This window comes from Furipterus horrens, unplaced genomic scaffold (genome assembly GCF_987537825.1).
Source record: "Furipterus horrens unplaced genomic scaffold, mFurHor1.1.pri manual_scaffold_11, whole genome shotgun sequence".
Lineage (NCBI taxonomy): Eukaryota > Metazoa > Chordata > Mammalia > Chiroptera > Furipteridae > Furipterus > Furipterus horrens.
This window is the reverse complement of record NW_028327181.1, coordinates 45160434-45183073: the sequence shown is the minus strand read 5'-3', so window position 1 is coordinate 45183073 and position 22640 is coordinate 45160434. Positions and strand designations below refer to the sequence as shown.

Here is a 22640-nt window from a genome sequence, read left to right as displayed (position 1 = left end):
TGACTGTGGGAGTGACCAGATGGAGGGAACTGGCACTTCCCTCGAGATAGCAGGTATTATTTCTGCAGAGCTGGGGTTCCCCTGCTTCTCCCTTAAGAATTTATCCTGAGAAGTTGAGTCAGTGTGAGAACACTGCACACACAACTGTGTACACAGTCGTCACGGTGTTGTGTTCTCACTCACGGACCCGGCACCTCAGATGGCCAAGTCTATACAACAGGGGTGATATTAGGGCCTCCTTTATAGGACTGTTAACTATTAATTAGGCCAAAGGATCCAGCACGTAGTAGGTGCTTCATAAACGGGAGATGTGATTAGCTCTGCTCTTATAGACTACTATTCCGCATTTCATCTGTTTAGCAGATACTTGCTGAGGGCCTTCTATGTATTAAGTCCTGTGTAGATGCTGAGCCCAGAGGTGTGCAAACAGATTCCTGCCTTTGGGGGCTGGCGTGTCAGTGGGAGAGACAAGATACAAAGGCACGAGAGCATTTGCCAGCTAAGGACTACAGAGGAAGAGCCCCTGGTGCTCAGAGGCAGGGGTGTGCCTGGTGTCCAGGGCGTCGCCAGGAGGGCCGTGCTGCTGAGCAGAGAGGGGCCAGCCAGGGTTGGGCTGTGGAGGCCCTGGGGGTCCTGTGAGGACTAGGCTCTGAGCTGAGTGAGGAGGGAGAGCGTGGCCTGTGCAGGTTTCCAAAGGAGCTCTGGAGGGAGCCCGGGCAGGACCAGGGTGGTGCCTCCAGGAGCCCTGGTTATCCATGGCTGTGAGGGTGGGGTGGGCGGAGGATATCCCCAGCAGACACCCGCATCTGGGGCCCCCAAACCCTGACACCTGGGAGTCTCTGAGGTTCATGGCTTTATTCTTACCTGGTGGCTCTTCTGCCCACCACAGGGGCCCAAAGGGATCGGCTAGTCCCTCCGTGGTCAGGGGCCCAAAGGGATCGGCTAGTCCCTCCGTGGTCAGGGGCCCCTGGTGTGGGAGAGGGGGTCAGTCCCACGGGTGACCCTCACTTCCTTTTCCTCTCTCCTCTCCTCCCTCCTGACTACTGAAGATAAAGGTATTTGGAGTGTGTGTGTGTGTGTGTGTGTGTGTGTGTGTGTGCATGCCCATGCCCCTGTGAAATGCATGTGGGTGTGCGTGTGTGCACACTCTGTGTGATGGCAGAACTGGCAGCAGGCAGCATCTAACGACCTGTCCCGGCTGGTGCTGCCTTATGAGAGGCTGGGGCTGGGAGAGGGTAGCCGGGGTAGCATGTAGCGGTTGGGCTGCATGAGGTGGGGACATCGAGGGACCTAACGGGGACTCAGAGGCTCTATAGGGAGCCCATCTCTGGTCGCCCTTTGTCGAGAAAACCCAGGGTGGCCCTAACCATGCTCCCCACCCTAGGCCCCCAGAATAATTTCCACATCTTCTTCTGGGGTCCAGATCCTGGAGGCAACACCCCTCTTGGAGTCCTTCGGTAACGCCAAAACTGTCAGGAATGACAACTCCAGCCGCTTTGGGAAGTTTGTGGAGATCTTTCTGGAGGGGTGAGTGGGACCGTGGAGGAGCCCCAGAGCTCCACGTCCTGGCCCAGCCCACATCGCCCTGCCCACTGACCACCCAGGCTGGAGCTGACTCTGCCCCCCAACCTCCACCCCACCCCAGGGGCGTAATCGCCGGTGCCATAACCTCCCAGTACCTGCTCGAGAAATCCAGGATTGTGTTCCAGGTGGGCCAGGCCCTCCATGGCCTTGTGTGTTGGGACCCGGGATGGGGTTGAGGGGTGAGTGTGTAGATACTCAGAGCCTGGCACCTGGCCAGGCCAGGTAAATGTTGGATTAATGAACAAATACGTGTGTATGTGTGAGCTGTGACTGAATTTCCTCCCTTCCCCCACACCCTACAGCCACATTGGCTCTTCCCTGTCCCTGAAGCACACCAGCACGATCCTGCCCCAGGACCTTTGCACTTACTATTCCTTCCACCTGGAGCACTCTTCCCCCAGACACCTGTATGGCCAAACCCCTCACCTCCTCCAGGTCTTCCCTGAAATGTCACCTGCTCAGGGAAGCTATCCCATTTAAAAATGAACTCCCCATCCCCTTCACTGCTTTATCTCTCCCCAGAGCACTTCTCACCACCTGACACGTTTTATGTTTTAGCCAGTCAGTGATTTGCTGAGTGTCTATCTCCCTAGCTCAAAGGTGGGCTTCTGTCTGCCTTGTTCCCCACTGTGTCCCAAGGGCATAGAACAGGGCCAGGCCCATGGTGGGTGCTCAGCCATCCTGGCTAAATGAACTGTCAGGGGGCCTGTATCCACTCTGTGGACATACATGTACATAGGCGTGTGGAGCTGGTACACATGAAAAAGAGCCACCTGTTCTTATTTCTCAAAAAAACATAAATCCTGCCCAGAGTACCCTCCCCACCACCTTACCAGGGCTTCTCCACCCTCCTCTCCCTACCCACAGCCAGAACCAGGCTGGGAGCTCCCTCTACACAGGGATGCTGGGTCTCACCTGCAGGCCTGTGTGTATTTGTATTTGTGGGCACACCTGGGCCTGCATGTATGTCTGGGGGTCACCTAGGTGGGCAGCTCCCCTCTCTGCACCCACCCGCCCACCCACTCTGCAGGCCAAAAACGAGAGGAACTATCACATCTTCTATGAGCTGCTGGCTGGGCTGCCTGCTCACCTCCGGCAGGCCTTCAGCCTGCAGGAGGCTGAGACCTACTACTACCTGAACCAGGTGAGCACCAGCAGGCGTCTGAGGGCCCTAGGCCTGGTCCCCCCACCCCTTCACACCCGTGGGCTGAGAGAGCCAAGTCGTGTGTCCCAATAGCCAGCAAAGATGATGGAAGTTTGGGAGGGCAAGTTGGGACTGGAGGTGTCTTGTCATGGCAAGTGCACAGGGGTTCAGACCCAAGACGGATGAGGCCCGCCTGATGCTTCATTTTTCTGGACCCTAGAGCAGAACCAAGCAGCCTGGAGCTACTGTACTTCCCCTCTAGCGCCTCAGTCTCCTCATCTGTAAAATGGGGACAGCACAGCACCGCTGTCCAGGGAGGCGATGAGGATTGGCGAAGGAAGTGGATGTGAAGCACTGAGCACAGTTTCTGCTCAGAGCCTCCGGCCATGGGAACAGAATGAGTCCGGGTGACTGGGTGAGGGCTGGGCCCCGCTGCAGGTGGAGGCCGAGCAGGGGCCTCAGGGGTTCCTGCCCCCACCAGGGCAGGGCCCCTGACCCCTGGCCTGCCCTTGCCTAGGGTGGGAATTGTGAGATCTCAGGGAAGAGTGATGCAGATGACTTCCGCCGGCTCCTGGCAGCCATGGAGGTGCTGGGCTTCAGCGGGGAGGACCAGGACAGCATCTTCCGCATCCTGGCCTCCATCCTGCACCTGGGCAACGTCTACTTTGAGAAGTATGAGGTGAGAGGATGTCCCAGCACACCCTTGGGACACAGGCGTCTTTACACTGTACCATATTATTAGTTCTTTTCTCCCGCACTTTGGGATGGCTCATTTTTTTATTATTGGTGTATGAGCTCTCTTTACATATGTTAAGGAAACTAGCCCTTTGTCTTTTATGTGAACTGCAAATATGTTTTCTGTTGTATCATTTATATTTTGACTTTACTTACAGGTCTTTTGATGTTTGGGTTTTTTGTTCTTGTTTGTTTTCACCATGCAGCTTTTAAAAATTATTTTCAGTCACTTCATTAATTAATCTTATATAAATTTTAGACTTATTATTTTTTGAGAGACTGATCTCTCTAAATTATAACAACTTCCATAATTTTTCAAGATCTTTTATGGTTTTCATGGGGTTTTTTTGTTTGTTTTTTGTTGTTGTTTTAAATACCTCTTTGATTCATCAGGAATTTATCCTAGTAAGCTGTGAGGCAGGGATCTAATTTCTTGTTTTCCAGGCAGTTACTCAGTTATATTAATCTGCCACTTGAGAAATACATATTTGTCATGTACTAAATTCCTATGTACATTTATGACTAATTCTAGACTTTCTGTTGTGCTTCATTAATTGACGTACATACTATGTGTCTACTATCTGTTTTAATTATTGTAACTTTGTAATATGCTTTAGCGTCTTCTAGGTCCCCCTGTATTGCTCTTTCAGAATGTTCCTGGCTCTTCTAGCTTGTTTGTGTGTTTTCTATGAACTTAAGAACCAGCTCATGTAGCTGAAAGCATAGTCCTGCTGCTGTCTCCCACAGACGGACGCACAGGAGGTGGCCTCGGTGGTGAGCGCCCGGGAGATCCAGGCGGTAGCAGAGCTGCTGCAGATTTCCCCTGAGGGCCTACAGAGGGCCGTCACCTTCAAAGTGACCGTGAGTCTCTGGGCCCTGGAGACTCTCAGGGCCTCCTGCCAGTGCCCACACAGAGCTGCTGTGTGCCCTTCTTGTGGGATGCTCCCCCTCCCTTTCCTCCCTGGCCCATACCTCTTCGAGGTGCCCAATCTCCAGGCATTTGCATAGGCTGTTCCCTCTGCCGGAAACGCTCTTCTCTTCTCACCCCTACTTCTCCTTCAAGACTCAGCACAGGCGTCTCCATCTCCAGGAAGCTGCCCCTGACCCATGGCCCTTCTTCCCTTGCCAAGGCTGACCTCACAGGGCTGTGTCTACTCATGCCTCTATCTCCCCCATTAGACCAGTGGCCCCCACCCCCACCAGCCTAGCCAAGGAGAAGGCAGGACAAGGGTGTCCTATTCTACCCCTGGCCAACTGTATACTAAGACCAGTCACACCACCTCTCTTCCCCACCCCACCCCCCAACCCTCTGGGGACTTTCTGGAGGTGGTGGCCAGTAAGCTGTCACTCAGGGGCCACGTCCCTCCCCAGGAGACAACACGAGAGAAGATCTTCACCCCCCTGACCGTGGAGAGTGCCGTGGACGCCAGGTGAGGCTGCGCCCCTCCCAGCCTGAGCCTCCAGATGCCTCGCCCCTGCTGTGCCCACCCACGCCAAACCCCTCTGCTCCAGGGATGCCATCGCCAAGGTCTTGTATGCACTGCTGTTCGAATGGCTCATCACCAGGGTCAACGCACTGGTGTCCCCACAGCAGGACACACTGTCCATTGCCATCTTGGACATCTATGGCTTCGAGGTGAGGCTTCGTGGGTGGGGAGGGGCGAGGAGCACAGGCTCCGTCACTCCCTGCTCTCTGCCTACAGCACAGCCAACACCGGTTCAGGGGCTTCCCTTGTTCTTACCTCCCTGCTCTGCTACCGTTTCCTTCACTCACCCCCAGGCACGCCCGAGGCCGCTGGGTGCCAGTCCCCGTGCTGGGCAGCACGAGGGGCCGTGGGAAGGACCAGACCTAGGCTTTGCCTTGGGAAGCTTCCAGAAGGGACTGGGTGGGCATGGGGGACAGACATTGACAAACACATGGTCAGAGCCATAACAGAGTCAGCCTGGCACTGGGGGAGCCTAGAGAAAACCCTGATCTGGGCAGGGATCAGGGAAGGCTTCCTTGAGGAGGAGGCATCCCGAGCTAGTGCCTTAGGAACCAGTACAGGTGGAGGGATGGGCACACGCAGATGCTGAGAGGTGTGGTGTGCCTGGTGTCTGGGGAGCTGGAAGCCCTGTGCCGCTGCTGGGCTGGGGGCACGGTGGGGGACGTGATGCGAGGCGAGGTGAGGTCATGAAGTGAGAGGGACAGCTGACACTCACATGGAGCCTGCGGTGTGCCAGGCACTGTTTGGTCCCAGTGCTTCATGTCCATTAATTCACCTCGTCCTCACAACCGCCTTATGAAGTGGTGCTGTCATTATCCCTGCTTTACAGATGGGGAAACTGAGGTATGGAGGGCTTGTGTAAGGTCACATGGTTAGAAAGATTGGAGCCCTGGCAGAAGGTTCCAGAGCCTGAGCCTCTAGCCACTGCCTAAGTTGCCTCTCGTTGGAGCCTAGACTGCCAGGCTCTCGCCTGCACAGAGCGGGAGCCAGAGGATCCTGAGCAGCGGGTCTGCAGCCGGGCTCCAGCGCTCCAGAGCTGCGACCACACAAGGCAGGGTGGGCCTGAGCTGAGGGTGGAGTGGGCAGGGCCCTGGGAGGGGACAGATGGGCTGCTGCCCAGGAGGGACCGGGCCCAGCCTCCCCGCCTGCCTGGCAGGACCTGAGCTTCAACAGTTTCGAGCAGCTGTGCATCAACTACGCAAACGAGAACCTTCAGTACCTTTTCAACAAGATCGTCTTCCAGGAGGAGCAGGTGTGTGGGGCCTCCTCGCACACTCCCCTCACCGTCCGCCCGGCCCTGGGCCTCCGTGGTGACAGATGTGCTGGGTCTCTAAGGCAAATCAGTAGACTGAGTGGAGGGAAAGGCATCATAAGTGGGGAACCACACATGTGAAGGCCTGTGTCCTGGAGGGGAAGGTGCTGGGGTGATGACCCCAGAGAAGAGTCCTCTTGGGGGACCCTTTCCACCCTCTGCAAGGCTGTCCCAGGTGGAGGGAGGAGAAGGGCCCAGAGATGGTTCATGTTGCTCTGCTAGGAAGTGAGCTCCCTGTGCTAGGAAGTGTGCAAGCAGAGGTGCCCCTGCAGATGGGTGCAGCCCAGGAGGCAGGGTGGGAGGACCCTGGGCAGAATGAGAAGGCTGAGCCCCCGCTGTCTGCAGGAGGAGTACATCCGTGAGCAGATCAGCTGGCGGGAGATCACCTTCGCCGACAACCAGCCCTGCATCAACCTCATCTCCCTGAAGCCCTACGGCATCCTGCGCATCCTCGATGACCAGTGCTGCTTCCCCCAGGTGGGCCCTGGGCCCCGCGTGGGCCTGGGCAGGGCGCCCCATGGCCCTGGGCCTCGTGTGCTCCTGAGGCCTGAGGCCTGCATTTCTCTCTGCTCTGGCCTGGGATGGGGGCTCAGGACACCCAACCTGCCATTCACAACCTGGGGTGATTGAGGCTGGGTAGAGGGCTACGGGTGTCCAGACAAGGGTCTACACCAACCTGGGGGGTCACAGAAGGCTTCCTGCAGCAGATGGCCTTGGGGCTGGGCCTCAGATTCTCACTGGAAAACCTGAGGATGGGATGCGTGTTATGGGCAGTGGGACTAGAGAGAGCAAAGGCCGCTGGGCTGGAGGGGAGGCAGCTGGGAGCTAATCAGACACCCCTGTCTGCAGGGGTCCACTTAGGCCTCCACCCAGGACAGTGGGCAGCCAGGGGAAGCTGTGACTTGTTCTTCCTCCCCAGTGTTCACTGGGGATCAGTCAGAGCTGGAGAATTTGCCACTAGGCCAGGAGCAAGGTGCCCAGGCCCCATGCCCACCCACTGAACCCTGCCTGCCCCCAGGCCACAGACCACACGTTTCTGCAAAAGTGCCATTACCACCATGGCGCCAACCCACTCTACTCCAAACCCAAGATGCCACTGCCCGAGTTCACCATCAAGCACTACGCAGGCAAAGTCACCTACCAGGTGAGACCCAAGACAGCCCTCACGGCCTCCAGTACCCCAGTTTCCTGCTGTTGGAGGCGTCAGAGCACAACCGGGGCTCCTGACACTCCCACCTAGTTCCAGTTCTGGCCCTGCTGACCCTCAGCTGTGTGACTTTGGGCCAATCACTTTACCCCTCTGAGCCTGTTTCCTCAGCCTGAAAGTGAGGATGATGACATGTTGTGTCCATCCCATGAGAATGAGCCTAGGGTCAGTATGGGTTTGACACCGAGTTGCTGCTGTCACAGCGGCATCACTGGGGCTACCTCCTCACTGCTCTCTCAGGCCAGGGAGCTGAGCATCGGTCCCCATCCGGCCGCATTGCCCTCATTGGCAGGACGGGCACAGGGCAGTGTCCTCCACTGAGGGTGGGGCCAATACCCAACTGGTCATGTGAATGTGGCTAGTGCCCCCCTCCCCTGGGAGTGTGGAGGATAGTGGAGGCAGGATGGGAGGGAACCATAGCAGGGGGAAGGGTCCGGCCCCTTCTAGGACAGACAGGAAGACAGGGCCTGGAGGTGCAGGGCCAGGGTGGCCCAAGGGCTACAGGGAGGAAGGGAAGAAGACAGGAGCAGGCAGGCTGATGCACACTGGGCTGCACAAGCCCACTACCCGATTCCCCTGGGCTGCAATGGGGGGAGGGGTGTCCCAGCCCCAGCTTCCCTGCTCTTTTCCCTTTCCAGGTGCACAAGTTCCTGGACAAGAACCACGACCAGGTGCGCCAGGATGTGCTGGACCTATTCATTCGGAGCCGGACACGAGTGAGCAAGCCTCACAGCCCCCTGCTCTGGCCCTGCCCATCATCAGGCCACTCTCTCAGTCCAAGAAATGGGAATGTACCCCAGCCTGGTCCTGCCTCTGGCTCACCTTAGCCAGGCCCTGACCTCACCCCAACCCTAACCCCACACCCACCCAGACTGGCCTTGTTCTGTAGTTTCTCTCACTCCTGGCACCACCCGTAAAGGGCCATGCTCCTGGCTGGCCCCAGTGGACTGCCCTGTCCCTCCCCAGGCCCGTCCTGGCCACCCCCACCCAGCCTGTACCTGCCCCCACCCCTCTGGCTCCATGAGTGGCCTCTCCCATCCTTATTCCCTGCCACCTACCCCCTTCTGTGGGCCTCCATTTCCTCCTCTATCACATGGGCACCATCCTGCCGAGGTCACTGCCAGAGTTCATGACCATGTGTGTAACAGGTCACTTCGGGCCCAGGCACACAGTGCCTGTGTGTTCCCCAGACTGAAGAAAAAAGAAGTCAGCCCAACCACAGGACAGGTTCCTTGGAAGGTGTGAGCACCCTGACTTGAGTCATGTGCAAGCCAGGAGGACAGGGACCTTGCAGAGAGGGCAGGGGTCTCGTGGGTTGGTTTTCTGGTCATTCTTCGTGTGGAGACTTGATACCTTTCATTATCTCACTTTCTCTCTCCCTCCCTCTTTCTCTCGTGGTTTCTGTCTCTCGGCCTCTACCTCTCCGGCTCCGTGCCTTGACCACTGCCCTGGGCCTGTTGCCCACGCCTGCCCAGGCAGTGGCACGCCTCTTCTCCAGCCATGCCCCGCAGGCTGCCCCTCAACGCCTGGGCAAGAGTGGCTCCATCAGCCGGCTCTACAAGGCTCACACAGTGGCCGCCAAGTTCCAGCAGTCGCTCCTAGACCTGGTGGAAAAGATGGAGAGGTGGGCAGGGCGGGGCCCAGCCTCACCTACTGCCGCAGGGATGAGCGTGTCCCTGCTCTGGGGACTTACACTGCCTTCCTCCCGTCCCTGCCCAGGTGCAATCCCTTGTTTGTGCGCTGCCTGAAGCCCAATCACAAGAAGGTACGCGGTGGCTGAGCCAAATCCTTTTCCCCATGCTGTATGACCATGGGCAAGTGGCTTTGCCTCTCTGGCCCTCCACCTGCCCAGCCCACCGGGGAATATTTGCCACTTTGCACTTGGGTGCCCTTTGCACATGGGTGGGTCCGTGTGCAGACCTCTCTCTGGGCCCTCTCTGCAGGAGCCAGGCCTCTTTGAGACAGACGTGGTAATGGCACAGTTACGCTATTCAGGGGTGCTAGAGACTGTGCGGATCCGCAAGGAGGGCTTTCCAGTGCGGCTGCCTTTCCAGGTGTTCGTCGACAGGTACCTCGGTCACGATGGCTCTTTCGCTCCACAGAACCTCCCTGCCCCCCATAACCACCGCCCCCCCCCCTGCCCAGCCCACCTTGGTCCCAGGAGCACGCAGCCAGGCAGCAAGGGCTTGCTGTGAGCAGCAGCTCTGGTCATGCGCTGCGAAGGACCACCGCGTGCTAGCTGCTAGATGGCATAGGTCTTTATTGTTTTGCATTTTTTCATGGTCCGGTTATGTGTTGATTCCAAAGAGAAGCAATTTTAATAGTTATTATGACACATTTCCAGCAGATGACAGCAAGGTGTCTTGTTCCGTTGAAACCACTTTTGCAAGAGTAGTTTTGAGAATAGAGTGCCTTTTTCTGATTAGAAGACAGAGTAAACCACTGCTGGGACTCAGGCCTCTTGGAGACAGGGGGACAGGGGTGGTGACTTTGTGATCTAGCGGGCAACTGGGGTAGTAGGTCCCACAGCCCCAAGCTGAATTTGGACCTCTGCAGGTACCGCTGTCTAGTGCCCCAAGAGTACAACCTGCCAGCCAGCGGGGACATGTGTGTGTCGGTGCTGAGCCGCCTGTGCACGGTCATGCCAAATATGTACTGTGTTGGCATCAGCAAGGTGAGTCCCACCCCATGCTCAGCCCTGAAGGTCCCAAGTTCAGGGACTCCAAAAATGAAGCCTGTGGAATCAGAAATGTCCAAGCTAGGGATTACTGTCCCAGAGGCCATCTAGCTGAGCTTGGCAAATGGAACGCTGCTGCCCCCACCAGCCCTTTTCTCAGGTGCTTCCCACAGCGCAATGTGCCTTCTCCCTCTCTCCCATCTCTGCAAGCCCCATCCATCCTCCACCCAGCTCTAGGAGGCTGCCCTGTCCCTTCTGTCTCCATGGGCTTACCTGGAGTCCAGTCACCTGACCCTTCCCTGCCTTGGTATTTGTCTCCTGCCCTCAGCTCTTCCTTAAGGAACACCTGCACCAGCTGTTGGAGAGCATGCGGGGGCACGTCCTGAATCTGGCAGCCCTCACTCTGCAGCGCTGCCTTCGTGGCTTCTTCATCAAGCGGCGTTTCCGCTCCTTGCGCCACAAGATCATCATGCTTCAAAGTCGAGCTCGAGGCTACCTGGCCAGGTACAGCCCAGGAGCCCTACAGCGAGGCTTGGGAGAGGCTGTGCTGGAACTTAGGTAGTAAGCTCCCTGTTCCTGGAGGTATGTATGCAAGCTGAGAATGGGAGCCTCTGCTGGAAGGATGATCAGATTCTCTGTGTCTCTGCTTATGGATGTCCTTCCATCCCACACTCTGGCCCTTGTGACTAGAGGGTAGGAATCCATTCAGCCAAGAAGGACCCCTCCCTGCATCTCCAAGACCCTGGGATTCTAACTTAAGGGGAAGCACTGTTGCAGGTGGTTTAATCCAGGCTCTGCCACTTAATTTGCTGTATGACTTTAACCAAGTCCTTGCCCCCCTCTGAGTTCAGTCTTCCTTAGTGCCTAAGTGTCCCAGAATGAAGTGTGGCACCCAGGCCAGGCTGGCACAGTTTCTCTGCCCCTTATTCACCCACAACCCGAACCCCTAAGCTCCGCCACTAAGACACCCCTTTCTTCCCTACCCCCAGACAACACTATCGGCAGATGAGAAAGAGTCTGGTGAAGTTCCGGTCCCTCGTGGGCACGTATGTGAGTCACCGGCGCCTCCTCAAGGTGCAGGCCCATCCCTCGCCCTCGCCCTTCTCCCAGGAGCCAGGCCTGTCCTGTCTGGGTCCAGGGAGTGGCAGGGATGGGGAGGAGGCACTTAGCTCCCAGCAGGAGACTGTCTTGGGTTCAAATCCTCGCTCTGCTCCTGAATAGCTATGACTCAGGCTGGTCTCAAGCCTTACTTCCCGCTCTTCTTCCCCTTAGGGCTGTGGGGAGGGTTCAGTGAACACTGCACACAAAGGATGGGGCCTGGTGCTGGTTCACAGGGGGACATTCATTCAGTAATTGGGTGCAATTAGAATTTAGCGACTGGGCCAGCACCGAATATGGTTTTGTTCTTACCTTGATGCAAATCTTGACCCATTGCCATATAAACCAACACCAGCAACACAAACTTCATCACCAAAGCACTGAAGAACCGCGTGGCTTTTACTGAAGCTTTTATGGAGCAACAGGGCGTCTCTGCCTTTTCCCAGCGTTACCCCTCTGTCCCTTGCCTGCGTCTTTCTCTTGCGCTGTTGCTCTCCCTTCCCTCCCTGTTTCTCCGGCCACACCTCTGCCTCCCTCCACCTGCGAGGTGGGGCAGTCGCCTCCAGAAATCAGGCACGCTGACCCTCTCGTTTCCCACGCTGGCCGCCTTGTGTGAGCCGGCTTTGCGGCCTGCCACGGCCTCTGCCCACCATTCCCCGCCTTGAACATCTGCTCTCCTGCAGCTGAGGGCAGAGCGGAGGCTCCAGGTGGAGGAGGTGCGGCTGCGGGAGCAGGAGGTGGGTGTGGGCGTCTGGGTGGTAGCAGGGCACAGGAAGGGAGGACAGCAGGTGGGGGTTGTGGCAGGCCTGTTCTCTTACCGTGAACTCTTCCTCCAGGAGCTGAGCAAGCAGGAGGTGGTAGCTGTGGGACACCTGGAGGTTCCAGCAGAGCTGGCTGGGCTCTTGCAAGCAGCGGCAGGTACATCAGTGCTGGACAGTGTGGTGGGAGTGGGCGCAGGCGGGCAAGGGAGCCAGGCACCTCATGCCCTCCTCCCCACAGGCCTCAGGCCAGCCCAGCTACCCCGGGTGGCCCCTGTGCGGGCTCCGCGGCTCCAGGCTGAACCCCGTGTTACGCTGCCCCTGGATATCAACAACTACCCCATGGCCAAGTTTGTCCGGTGCCACTTCAAGGTAAGGGCTGGCATAGGCCCAAGCAGTCCTGGCCAATGGGCACAGATCAATTAGAACTGATGCTGTCCTCAGCCTAAGGCGGGTTTCTGTCCATGCCTTGTGGGGTCAGGGAGGAGCCCTTCAGTTGCTGGATCGTGAGGAGTCTGGGGGCTCCACGGGGTGGCCCGGATGGCAGTAGAGGGCCCTCAGGGGCTCGGGAAGTGGCTCTTTGGCAACCGGTATGGAAATACGTCAGAAGTATCACGATCAGTGGAGCCACAGTTTGTCATCCCTGCTTTAGTCTTCTGTCCCCCAGGAAAGGCCTAGAGCGGGGACTCAGACTGTCTCTGCGACCAACTTGCGGAGGGCCAGTGTCTGCCCCCTCCAAGCCTTTGTTTCCCCATCTACACACTGGGGACGCAAGTCTTGCCTCCTAGTCTCTTGCATTCCTACCTGGCACAGAGCAGGTACGCCTGGCCATCCTGGCTCTGTCCCCATTTGTCTGCCCTGTGCCCTCAGGAGCCTGCCTTTGGGATGCTGACCGTGCCCCTGGGGACACCCCTCACAGGGCTGCCAGCAGAGCACCATGCAGAAGCCGTGAGCATCTTCAAGCTGGTACGGGTCTGTGCGGACCACCTTCGTATTAGCAGCCCCTGTGCCTGGGGCCAGGTCGTGAGGCTCCTTGCCCTGCCCTCCTGAACCATCCACTCGCCAAAGCCGTAAGCCAGGGCCTCATCCTTGGAAGAGAGGCTTATGCCAGGGTGGGCCTTGCCTCTGGGCTGCGATCTGGGGACTGAGGGCTTGCCTCCTCCCAGCCATCTCCCTGGCAGGAAGGCTGCCTCTTGGTCTCCCCAGGGGCACCAAGAATAGACCCAGGTTCTTGCCTCAAGGACTGTCTAGTCTGAGAGGGGAGGCCGAGCACCTCTGACCAGTGACCACCAGCATGGACCCAGGGAGGCCCCTCATCCAGCCCTAGGCAGGTCAGAGCTTCCCGGAGGAAGGGCATTTGAGCTAGAGTCGAAGGCAGAGTCAGACTTTCAGCCAGGGCAAGTGGAGAAGGCACAAAGAGAAGAGGAAATCAATGCAATCAGAACAGAGAATCCGGAGAGCAAGGCCAGAGGGGTCACAGGCCTTGACTGACCAACGTGAGGCTCAGATTTCATCCCGAGGGCCTGTAGCTGAATATGTGGGGCCCATGGGGTCCAAATGGAGCAGGAGGCGAGGGGCCTACTGGAGGCCAGGGTGCAGGGGAGGGGGCGGGGGGGGGTCTGTGGAGGGTTCAGGAGCATATATGTTGGACCTTGGCTTTTTCCCACTGTTGGGGGGAACCACCTGGTCGCTTGTTGTGGAACATAACTATTATATTGTAATGTGGGGGACGTTTATATGGGCAGGGGGACACATGGGAAGAACACAAGGATGCATGTTGCGGGGAGGGACCTGGCAGGAACAACTTTCTGAGAGGCCCAGGGGAGTCTGTTTGTGGCCCAGATCCTGCGTTTCATGGGTGACCCCCATCTGCACGGCGCCCGGGAGAATGTCTTCGGGAACTACATTGTTCAGAAAGGACTGGCAGTGCCCGAACTGCGAGATGAGATCCTGGCACAACTGGCCAACCAGGTGTGGCGCAACCCCAGTGCCCACAATGCCGAGCGGGGCTGGCTCTTGCTGGCTGCCTGCCTCAGCGGCTTCGCACCTTCCTCGCGCCTCAACAAGTACCTGCTCAAGTGAGTAGAACCAGGTGGTGGGGCAGGGATGAGGACAGTGACGCTGGCGCGAAGCCAGGAGTGAGGTCTGTGTGCATGGGGGCCGGTCAGGGGCTGCCCTCTGTCTCCATTGGACTTACTCTGGAGGGTAGGAGTCAGGGGAGATTGGGCAAAGGACTTCCAGAACTCAGTGGGTGGCAAAACCAAAGTGGAGGGAACTGAAATTGAGGCATTGACGTCTCACATCATGGGGATTTCATGGGTGGTTAGAAATATAGACTCTGACAGTCTGTGTTCAAGTCCCAGCTCCACCACATCAGAGCTGTGCTACCTTGTGTAAGTTACTTCACCTCTCTGAGCCTCAGTTTCCTCAGTCTAAAATGGGGATAAAAAGAGAACCTACTTCATAGGCTGTGAGAGGAAAGGTGTAAGGTGCCTAGAACAGACATGGGGATCTGCTAAGTGCCGTGTGAGGACACATTATTGGCATCCCAAGGAGGAGGAGGAGGATGTCACCCCACTGGGTGATAAGGGTGACTTGCCAAGAAGAGAGCTCAAGTGGGCCCTGGGCATGGATTCTAGCTGTGACGTTTACATGCTGTATGGCCGGGGTACATCACTGCTCCTCTCTGAACTCCTTTCCTTACCAGTACTCAGGTGTGGTGACAGGACCCACCTTACAGGGTGGCTGGGGCTGCAGAGCACACGGAGTCACGCAGGCCACATGCAGCTGGTGGGCTGTTCACTTGCAGTCTTCTGAACCTGTGGCAATAGGGTAGGGCCACCTGCCTGCCCAGGCTTCCTGTGGACACAGCTCTAGGTTCCGTCCTGTAGCCACTGTGGTCCTATTCCCCTGCCACTCCTGGCCAGGCACCCCAGCCGTTGGGAGGGGGACAGGGAGCTGGGCGTGAGGAACATTGCCTCTGACAGGGGTCAGGCTCATTGGTCCTGGGTCGCGTGGGACCCTCACAGCCGTCTCTTGCGGAGGTGAGACCTGGGCAGCAGGCTGAGAGGGCAGCTCAGCAGCCAGGGTTGCCTGGTGAGAGGACAGAGGGTAGAGTCCTCCAGAGCCCCACTTCTTGCCCACATGGTGCTGCAGAGCCCACCCTGGCAGTCACTTTTCGCTCCAACAAGCTCAGATGCGTGGCCCTGGACCCTCTTTGGCCTATCCTCAGGCTTCCATGCTGGTCTGAAATACCTCTGAGTATCCTGGTATCCTTATTTTTCAGCCTACCCTTGGGACTCTGGGCTAGTCTGAGGCCTTTTCAGCCTCAACTTAAAGCTCTGGGCTAGTCTGGGCTTCCCTTAAACTAGCCTCGGGATGTCCCCCAACCCTGGGCTAGCCTCAGATCCCTCTTCATCTGCTCTCACTGCTGCCTCTCAGGTTTGTGTCTGATTACGGGCGGAGCGGCTTCCAGGCAGTGTGCCAGCAGCGCCTCATGCAGGCCATGGGCCGGGCCCAACAGCAGGGCCCTGGGGCCGCCCGAACCTTCCCCCCAACCCAGCTCGAGTGGGTCACAGCCCAGGAGAAGGCCAGCATGGCTTTGGATGTGGCCTGCTTCAATGGTAAGCCACTTTGTATGACCCACCCACCCCAATGAGGGAGGAGCAGCTACAGTCAGCAGGGCCTGGGGTCAGAAGAAGCCACAGGAGGTTCTGGAGCTGGGGAGACCCTGCGGGGTCTGGCCCTGGACAGAAGTCTTCAGGTGGGTGTGGGGTGGACCTGAAATGTGGGGAGGAGCCGGGGCAGAAAAGAGGCAGAGCCGGGGCCCTGAGGAAGAGTGAGAGGCCTGAGTGCAGGAAGCAGGGGGTATGCAGCAGAACCGGACCGACCGTGGCTTTCCCGGCTGAGCCCAGCACCCACTCTTGTCCAGGTGACCAGTTCTCCTGCCCGGTGCACTCCTGGAGTACGGGGGAAGAGGTGGCTGGAGACATTCTGAGGCACAGGTTAGCTCCTAGAACGCCCTGCCCAGACCACCCTTCTGCACCTGGGAAGGAGGGAAGGAGGTCAGATTCCCCAAAGGGCCCCACGGGGTCCACTCTGGTCATTCTTGGGGTGTGGCTCATATCCCAGAGTCTCCCCAGCTGGTACCCGTTGACTTCATCCTTCACTGATGTCCCTTCACATGCTGTCACCAGGGGGCTGGCAGACGGCTGGCGGGGCTGGACGGTGGCCATGAAGCATGGGGTCCAGTGGGCAGAGCTGGCAGGCCACGACTACGTGCTGGACCTGGTGTCAGACCTCGAGCTGCTCAGGGACTTTCCACGACAGAAGTCCTACTTCATTGTGGGTGCAGAAGGACCCATGGCCAGCAGGGGAGGCCCAAGAGCGTAAGTGGCTCCCTGGGCCCCCTCCCAGCACAAGACTCCCCCATCCCTCGGGCTGCAGGGAGAGGCTGAGTTCTGAACTTCAGCCTCCAGGTCCTCAAAGAGGTGGGGCTTCCCCAAGGGTCCCTCCTTTACAGGGAGTCACTCGGTTCCAGAGTACAGAAGACAAGGAGGTGGGGGGCGGTCAGGGAGGGCTACGTGTCTCTCTGGGGCCAGAGGTTACGTGTTGCCTTCCCCACAGGGTGTTCAGGAACAGCTGGGACTCGGAGGAGGACGTCCCGTCCAGGCCCCAGCCACAGGAGCACGTGCCCAAGGCGGCTGACTCCAACGGGTACTACAGCCACCGTAAGGACCGTACACATGAGGAGATTGAGCCCCGGAGAGGGACGACGACCCACCAAGGTCAACCAGCAGAGGCCATTATCTCTGGCGGGGAGGGCACCTGGGGTAGAGAGAGGTGACCAGCAGAGGGAAGAACCTGACTCCTGCGTGTCCCCCCACTGCCAGACCTGGACAGCCTCGGCGAGCCTGCTGTGTCTCACAAGGGGCTGGACTGCTACCTGGACAGCCTCTTCGACCCTGTGCTGTCCTACGGGGATGCGGTAGGGACCGGGGGTGTTTGCACACAGCAGGCACACGCACCTGCGGGAGGACTGCAGGGCCACGGGGTAGCGTGTCCCACCGGGGTCTCTGCTGGGGACCTGGCAAAGGAGGAGGGTGTCCTCTTGGCTAGAGAGGCTCCTGGATAGAGGCCCAGGACCTCCGGTGGAAGCCAGGCCCCTCAGGCATCCTGCTCCCTCTGAGGACCCCCGAGGGCCCCTCCCTGGCAGGATGTGCAGCTCTGAGAAGGGCACAGCCCCTCCTTGGCCTCAGTTTACTTGTCTGTGAAAGGGGGGCGGTGAGTTGGGAGCTAGCAAGGTGTGGAGGACTGACTGGAATGGACCGCGGCTGGGCAAATGTCAGTCACTTGCCTGGGGGGAGGCCCCTGGGAGTGGGGAGGAGGCTGGTGTCAGGTGCCCGCTGCCTTGGAACCTTGGGAGGACAGCACTGAGGCAGTCACTCGAGCCACCTGCTGCCCCCAGGACCTGGAGAAGCCAACAGCCATTGCCTACCGCATGAAAGGGGGAGGCCAGCCTGGTGGAGGTGGCAATAGCAGCACTGAAGACGTCACCAAGAGACCCCCAGAGCCAAAGCCAAGTCAGTGCCTGCCCCGGGGTTGGTTGCAGGGGTGGGCAAGCCTGGGGCTCCCACAAGTTCTCTGGGCTCCTTCCCGTGCTAAAATGGTGGCAGCCGTGGGCATGGTGGATGTGAGACAACTTGGGGGGGGGGCTGGTAGGAAATTCCTATTTTCCCTCATCTCCCCCGCCTTGGGATTCGCCCCTCTGCTGTGGCTGCCCCAGTCCCGGGCCTGGATGCCTCCACATTGGCTCTGCAGCAAGCCTTCATCCACAAACAGGCCGTGCTGCTGGTGAGTGCGAGAGGGGCTGTGGCAGTGGGGGCCTGTCCCCGGAGCACGGGCCTGCCTGGTCATTACCACTACCTCTCCCTAGGCCAGGGAGATGACCCTGCAGGCCATGGCACTCCAGCAGCAACCCCTGAATCCTGGCCCAAGGCCTTTGCCCCCGGAGGTGAGTCCGGCCTGCCCAGGCGAGTGCGGTGCTGCTCCGGGGCATCGTTGCACCTCTCCGAGCCAGGACCCCTGACCAACCCTGGGCACACGTGGGGTTCCTGAGGGCAAGTTGGTGTGTCCCAGGCAGCTCACCTCAGCCCTGCTCTCCACAGAAACCCCTAGCACCAGAGGCACGGCCCAAGTTCATTGGCAGTGGACCCCCGGCCAAGCCTGTGCTCCTGCGCTCCACTCCAAAGCCCCTGACCCCAGCCCCTCTGGCCAGGGCCCCGAGGCCCCCCACCAAGCCTGTGGCTGCCCCCATTCTAGCTCAGGACCGGGCTTCTCCAGAAACCAGTGAGTGTCCTATCCCTGCTGGGGGCTTCCCGGTATGGGTCTGGGAGGTGTGGTCTCACTCTGTCTCCCACCATCACCCCTGTCCGCAGCTTTGCCTGGCACGGAGCTGGTCCGGTACTCGACCCTCAACTCTGAGCACTTCCCGCAGCCCACACAGCAGATCAAGAACATTGTCAGGCAGTGCCAGCAGCCGCCCCAGGGAGGCCAGCCCAAGGCCCTCAGGTCAGCCCTGCCGGCCCCCCACAGCCCTGCAGCAAGGGTCCTCCACACCTACCTGAGTGCCCAGCAGTGTTGAGGGAGTGAGTCTATCTGTGCAGACAGTCCCCAGCGTCCCCTCTGGCAGAGGGAGGCCCAGACTGCTTTCTGCATTGTGCTCTATGACCTCGGGCCAGTGGCTGATATGAGAGCCTCTTGGGGTTCTCAGTTATAATAGCGGAGGGTGGAGGAAGAGGTTCCTCATTGTAGGAGTCTGTGACTGGGAAGAGCAGCTCAGTGTCCAACCCACCAGGAAGGACGGAGGACGGCTATTTGTGAAGCGGCCAGACCCCCACGAGGAAGCCCTGATGATCCTGAAGGAGCAGATGAGCCACCAGACAGCAGCACCTGGCACCCAGGTGAGGGGCAGAGGCTGGCTGGGCCCAAGCAGAATGAAAGACAAAGTGGGGTCTCCAGGGGAGCCTCAGAAACCAGGTGCCCCTATAAGCCGTGGCCCTGATGCTTCCCCCTCCACAGGGCCCACCTCTGCCCTCTGAATACTCTCTTTGGGGTGGGGACAGGTGCCCAGAGAGGCTGTGGCCCTGGTGAAGCCAGTGACCAGCACACCAAAGCCACCCATGGGGCCCACTCCAGGTGAGGAGCCAGGAGAGGGACGGAGGGGCAAGAGGGCGGGTGTTCCGTGCGTGAGGAAGGTCTGTGAGCACAGGTGAGCCTGCGTGTCAGTGGCATGTGTGTCTGTGTCCTGAGCCCGTATGGACCTACTGTGTGGACATTTGTGTGATCATATTAGCACTTCAATAACACTGATTTCAGACCAGGCCCACTCTGGTTCACTAAATCTCCACTAAAACCCTTTGACACAGTGTCATCTGTACCTACAGATGTTACATATGGGGGAACAGAGGCGCAGAGAAGTTAAATGACTTGCCCAAGGTCACACAGCTCAAAAATGTCAGACCAGGGATCTAAATCTAGGCCAGCCTTCTGCCATCGCAGCTGCAGCCCTAACCTCTGCATGTGCCTCCTGGCAGCCACAGTGATCTGTAGAGATAGAAATGAGCTCACAGCAAGTCCCAGGCAGAAATGGTCTGTGGCCCCTAGGAGGAGCTCCACACTCCACCCGGTGGCCTCAGCTCTGCGCAGCTCCCCAGCCTCGTCGCTCCACGTTGCCTTCGTTGCCTTCGGCACACTGTGCGCTCCTGCGCTCTGGATCACACTAACCCCACTCCTGCCTCAGGCCTCCGTGCTTGCCGTTCCCTCTGCCTAGAATGCTCTTCCCAAAAAGATTTTTGCATGCATGCCTGGCCCCTTCTTACCATTTATATCTCAAATTCACCTCCTCAGAGAGGTCTCCCAAACAACCCAGACTGAAGGACCCTCACAGGCCAGCCCCCAGACTCTCCTAAATCACCCAGTTTTGGTCCCCCCCCCCCCAGAGCTCCTAGCACTAAGAGCTTTGTCATTTTTGACTTGTCTGTTTCACCCACACCTGCTAGGAGACTAAACTCAAGGTAGGCGCCTCATCTACCCTGTTCACGGGGCCATCCCCAGGCCCAGCCCAGGCCTGCATACACTAGGTGCTGTATGTGTTGTACGAAGGGTTGGGCTGTAGGAGTGCTTCTGCGTGCACACAGCCAGGTGTGTCTGTGGCCAAGGGCATGGGATGCCACTCTGCCTCAGTCCCTTCCCAAGCATGAGTTCGCCTAGAATGCCCTCCCCAACGGCCCAGTGCCCCGCCTCACACCTCCTGGCTTGCTGTGCTCCCCAGCACTGCCTTCGCGGTCCCTGGAGCCTGCTGAGGACCCAGTGCAGACGCAGCTACACCGCCTCCTCAACCCCAACTTCTATGGCTACCAGGACTCCCCCTGGCAGATCTTCCTGCGCAAAGAGGTGCCTGGAGCCACAGGAGGGGCTGAATAGGGGTCACCAGGATTGGAGAGCCAGGTCTCAGGGTGGCACTGAGCTAGGCACCTGCAGTTGGTATAGAGCTGGGCTGTACCTAGGGGGTGGGGCCTTCAGAAGGTCCTCACTGAAGCTCCGCCCCCACAGGTGTTTTACCCAAAAGACAACTACGGCCATCCTGTGCAACTAGATCTCCTGTTCCGGCAGGTGAGGCCCAATCTTCCCTTTCTGCCTCAGTGTACTCAGCAGGACAACATGCACATGGACCAGCTGTCTGTGAATTCTGCTTCTGCACTTTTGGACTTGGGTCCTTGACCATGGTGTGGATGGGAAGCTGTTCTACTGCATCCCGACTCCCATGATTAGGGACAAGCCCACAGTCCCATCTAACCGGATTCCGTCTGAGCTGGACAGGGCCCAGAGGTCAAACCCAAGTCGCACCGTAGAGGCTAGGAAACTAAGGGCCGGGAGGGGTGGTGTGGCCCGCAGAGGGAAGGAGAAAGGAGAGCATCCTTGCTGTGGGGTCGAATTTACCCAGGTGGCCCCACGGCGGCATACGTGGGCCCCCACTCATCCTAGAACAGTCCAGCCGAGGCTCCCAGAGGGGGGAGTCCCTTGGGCCACCTGCATTACGGTTCATTCCTACAGATCCTGCATGACACGTTCTCCGAGGCCTGCCTGCGCATCTCTGAGGACGAGAGGCTCAAGATGAAGGCCCTGTTTGGTACCACAGAGGGAGGGAAGGGAAGGGATGAGCCTGGCCTCACTCACCTCCTAGACACCCCTTGTTGTTCTGTTGCTAGTCTCTCCCACAGCCAGGTGACAAGTCGTTGGGGTTTTTTTTGAAGATTTTTATTTATTTATTTTCAGACAGAGGGGAAGGAAGGGAGAAAGAGAGGGAGAGAAACAGCAATTGGTTTCCCTCTCACACACCCCCAACCAGGGACTTGGCCTGCAGCCAGGCATGTGCCCTCACTGGGAATCGAACTGATGACCTTTCGGTTTGCGGAGTGATGCCCAACCCACTGAGCCACACCGGTCAGGGCTAGGTGACAAATCTGATGTCAGCGCTGCCTGGCAGGCTGGGTAGCCTGGGCCATCCCGTCTGTCTCTGGATATTGTTTCCCAGTCTGGACACTGAGAACACAGTGGTCCCATATCCTCTTGCTGAGTATCAGCCTCCCTCCCTGTGATGTGGGCCAGCAGAGTGTGGGGGAAGGGTCCTGACCCAACCTGGTGTCCCTTAGCCCAGAACCATCTGGACACGCATCGGCCCCTGGTGACGGAGAGCATGAAGCGGACTGTGGTCAACACCGCACGTGACAGCTGGGAGGTCTACTTTTCCCGCCTCTTCCCTGCCACGGTGCGAGCCGCCTGCCAGCCCCACCCCCAACCCAGCCCAGTCCAGTGGCTCTAAGAACAGGGCTAGAAGGCCATCATGTGCCCTTATCCCCACCCCAGGGCAGCGTGGGCACTGGCGTGCAGCTCCTAGCTGTGTCCCACACAGGCATCAAACTCCTGCAGATGGTCAGGGGCAACCGGGAGGCCAGCGGGCAGCTGCGGGTCCTGCGTACATACAGGTGACTGGCAGGCGGCTGCACGTGGGGCTAGCTGGGCACTGGGGCACAGGCTGGCATCAGCATTTTCTCACTGACCTTCCACCTGCAATGTGCCAGGCAGGCTCTGTGCTGAGTCCTTTAATCTGGTCCATTTTAGAGATGGGGAGATGGGCTCAGGGAGAGAAGGGGCTTGTCTCAGGTTACACAGCCAGGAGGTAGGTGAGCCAGGAGCCCACCTTGCTGGCCTGCCTCCCGGACCTCTCCCCCACCCCTACCCTCACAGAGCTCATTGCTGTGGGTGTTGTCTGAGACCGTGAGACTGTCGAGGGTCCTGCAGCCCCTCCCTGCCAGCAGTGCCTTTGTCCTTTACAGCACAGGACAGGAAGAGGCTGGCTCACTTGGAAAGATGGAGAGAATTTGGTTAATGAGTGAAAGACAGGTCTGGCTTTTATTTTGGGGAGTGAGGAGAGACAGAGAGAAAGAGAAACATAAATTTGTTGTTCCACTTATGCAGTCATTGGTTAATTCTTGTATGTGCCCTGACCTGGGATTCAACCTGTTACCTTGGTGTATTGGGATGATGCTCTAACCAACCGAGCTACCCGGCCAGGGC

At 58.4% G+C, this 22640-nt stretch overlaps 1 protein-coding gene across 1 annotated transcript in view; it reads left to right on the top strand.

The window, feature by feature from the left end:
- Positions 1–22640, top strand: part of MYO15A (myosin XVA) — a 51435-nt gene that overhangs the window by 10345 nt on the left and 18450 nt on the right. Inside the window, exons 7-46 of the mRNA XM_090291229.1 lie at positions 1050–1055; positions 1424–1527; positions 1646–1709; positions 2615–2728; positions 3246–3407; positions 4211–4324; positions 4835–4893; positions 4976–5099; positions 6107–6202; positions 6608–6739; positions 7281–7406; positions 8108–8185; positions 8945–9093; positions 9189–9234; positions 9413–9537; positions 10026–10143; positions 10475–10650; positions 11136–11220; positions 11928–11981; positions 12081–12162; positions 12244–12374; positions 12873–12968; positions 13845–14080; positions 15444–15625; positions 15934–16006; positions 16199–16390; positions 16629–16789; positions 16895–16989; positions 17470–17584; positions 17788–17855; positions 17938–18015; positions 18170–18350; positions 18440–18572; positions 18859–18964; positions 19127–19199; positions 20335–20456; positions 20616–20675; positions 21117–21192; positions 21716–21831; positions 21930–22048. Coding sequence (XP_090147355.1) covers positions 1050–1055; positions 1424–1527; positions 1646–1709; positions 2615–2728; positions 3246–3407; positions 4211–4324; positions 4835–4893; positions 4976–5099; positions 6107–6202; positions 6608–6739; positions 7281–7406; positions 8108–8185; positions 8945–9093; positions 9189–9234; positions 9413–9537; positions 10026–10143; positions 10475–10650; positions 11136–11220; positions 11928–11981; positions 12081–12162; positions 12244–12374; positions 12873–12968; positions 13845–14080; positions 15444–15625; positions 15934–16006; positions 16199–16390; positions 16629–16789; positions 16895–16989; positions 17470–17584; positions 17788–17855; positions 17938–18015; positions 18170–18350; positions 18440–18572; positions 18859–18964; positions 19127–19199; positions 20335–20456; positions 20616–20675; positions 21117–21192; positions 21716–21831; positions 21930–22048 — 4427 coding nt within the window. The remainder of the gene's footprint in view (positions 1–1049; positions 1056–1423; positions 1528–1645; positions 1710–2614; positions 2729–3245; positions 3408–4210; positions 4325–4834; positions 4894–4975; positions 5100–6106; positions 6203–6607; positions 6740–7280; positions 7407–8107; positions 8186–8944; positions 9094–9188; positions 9235–9412; positions 9538–10025; positions 10144–10474; positions 10651–11135; positions 11221–11927; positions 11982–12080; positions 12163–12243; positions 12375–12872; positions 12969–13844; positions 14081–15443; positions 15626–15933; positions 16007–16198; positions 16391–16628; positions 16790–16894; positions 16990–17469; positions 17585–17787; positions 17856–17937; positions 18016–18169; positions 18351–18439; positions 18573–18858; positions 18965–19126; positions 19200–20334; positions 20457–20615; positions 20676–21116; positions 21193–21715; positions 21832–21929; positions 22049–22640) is intronic.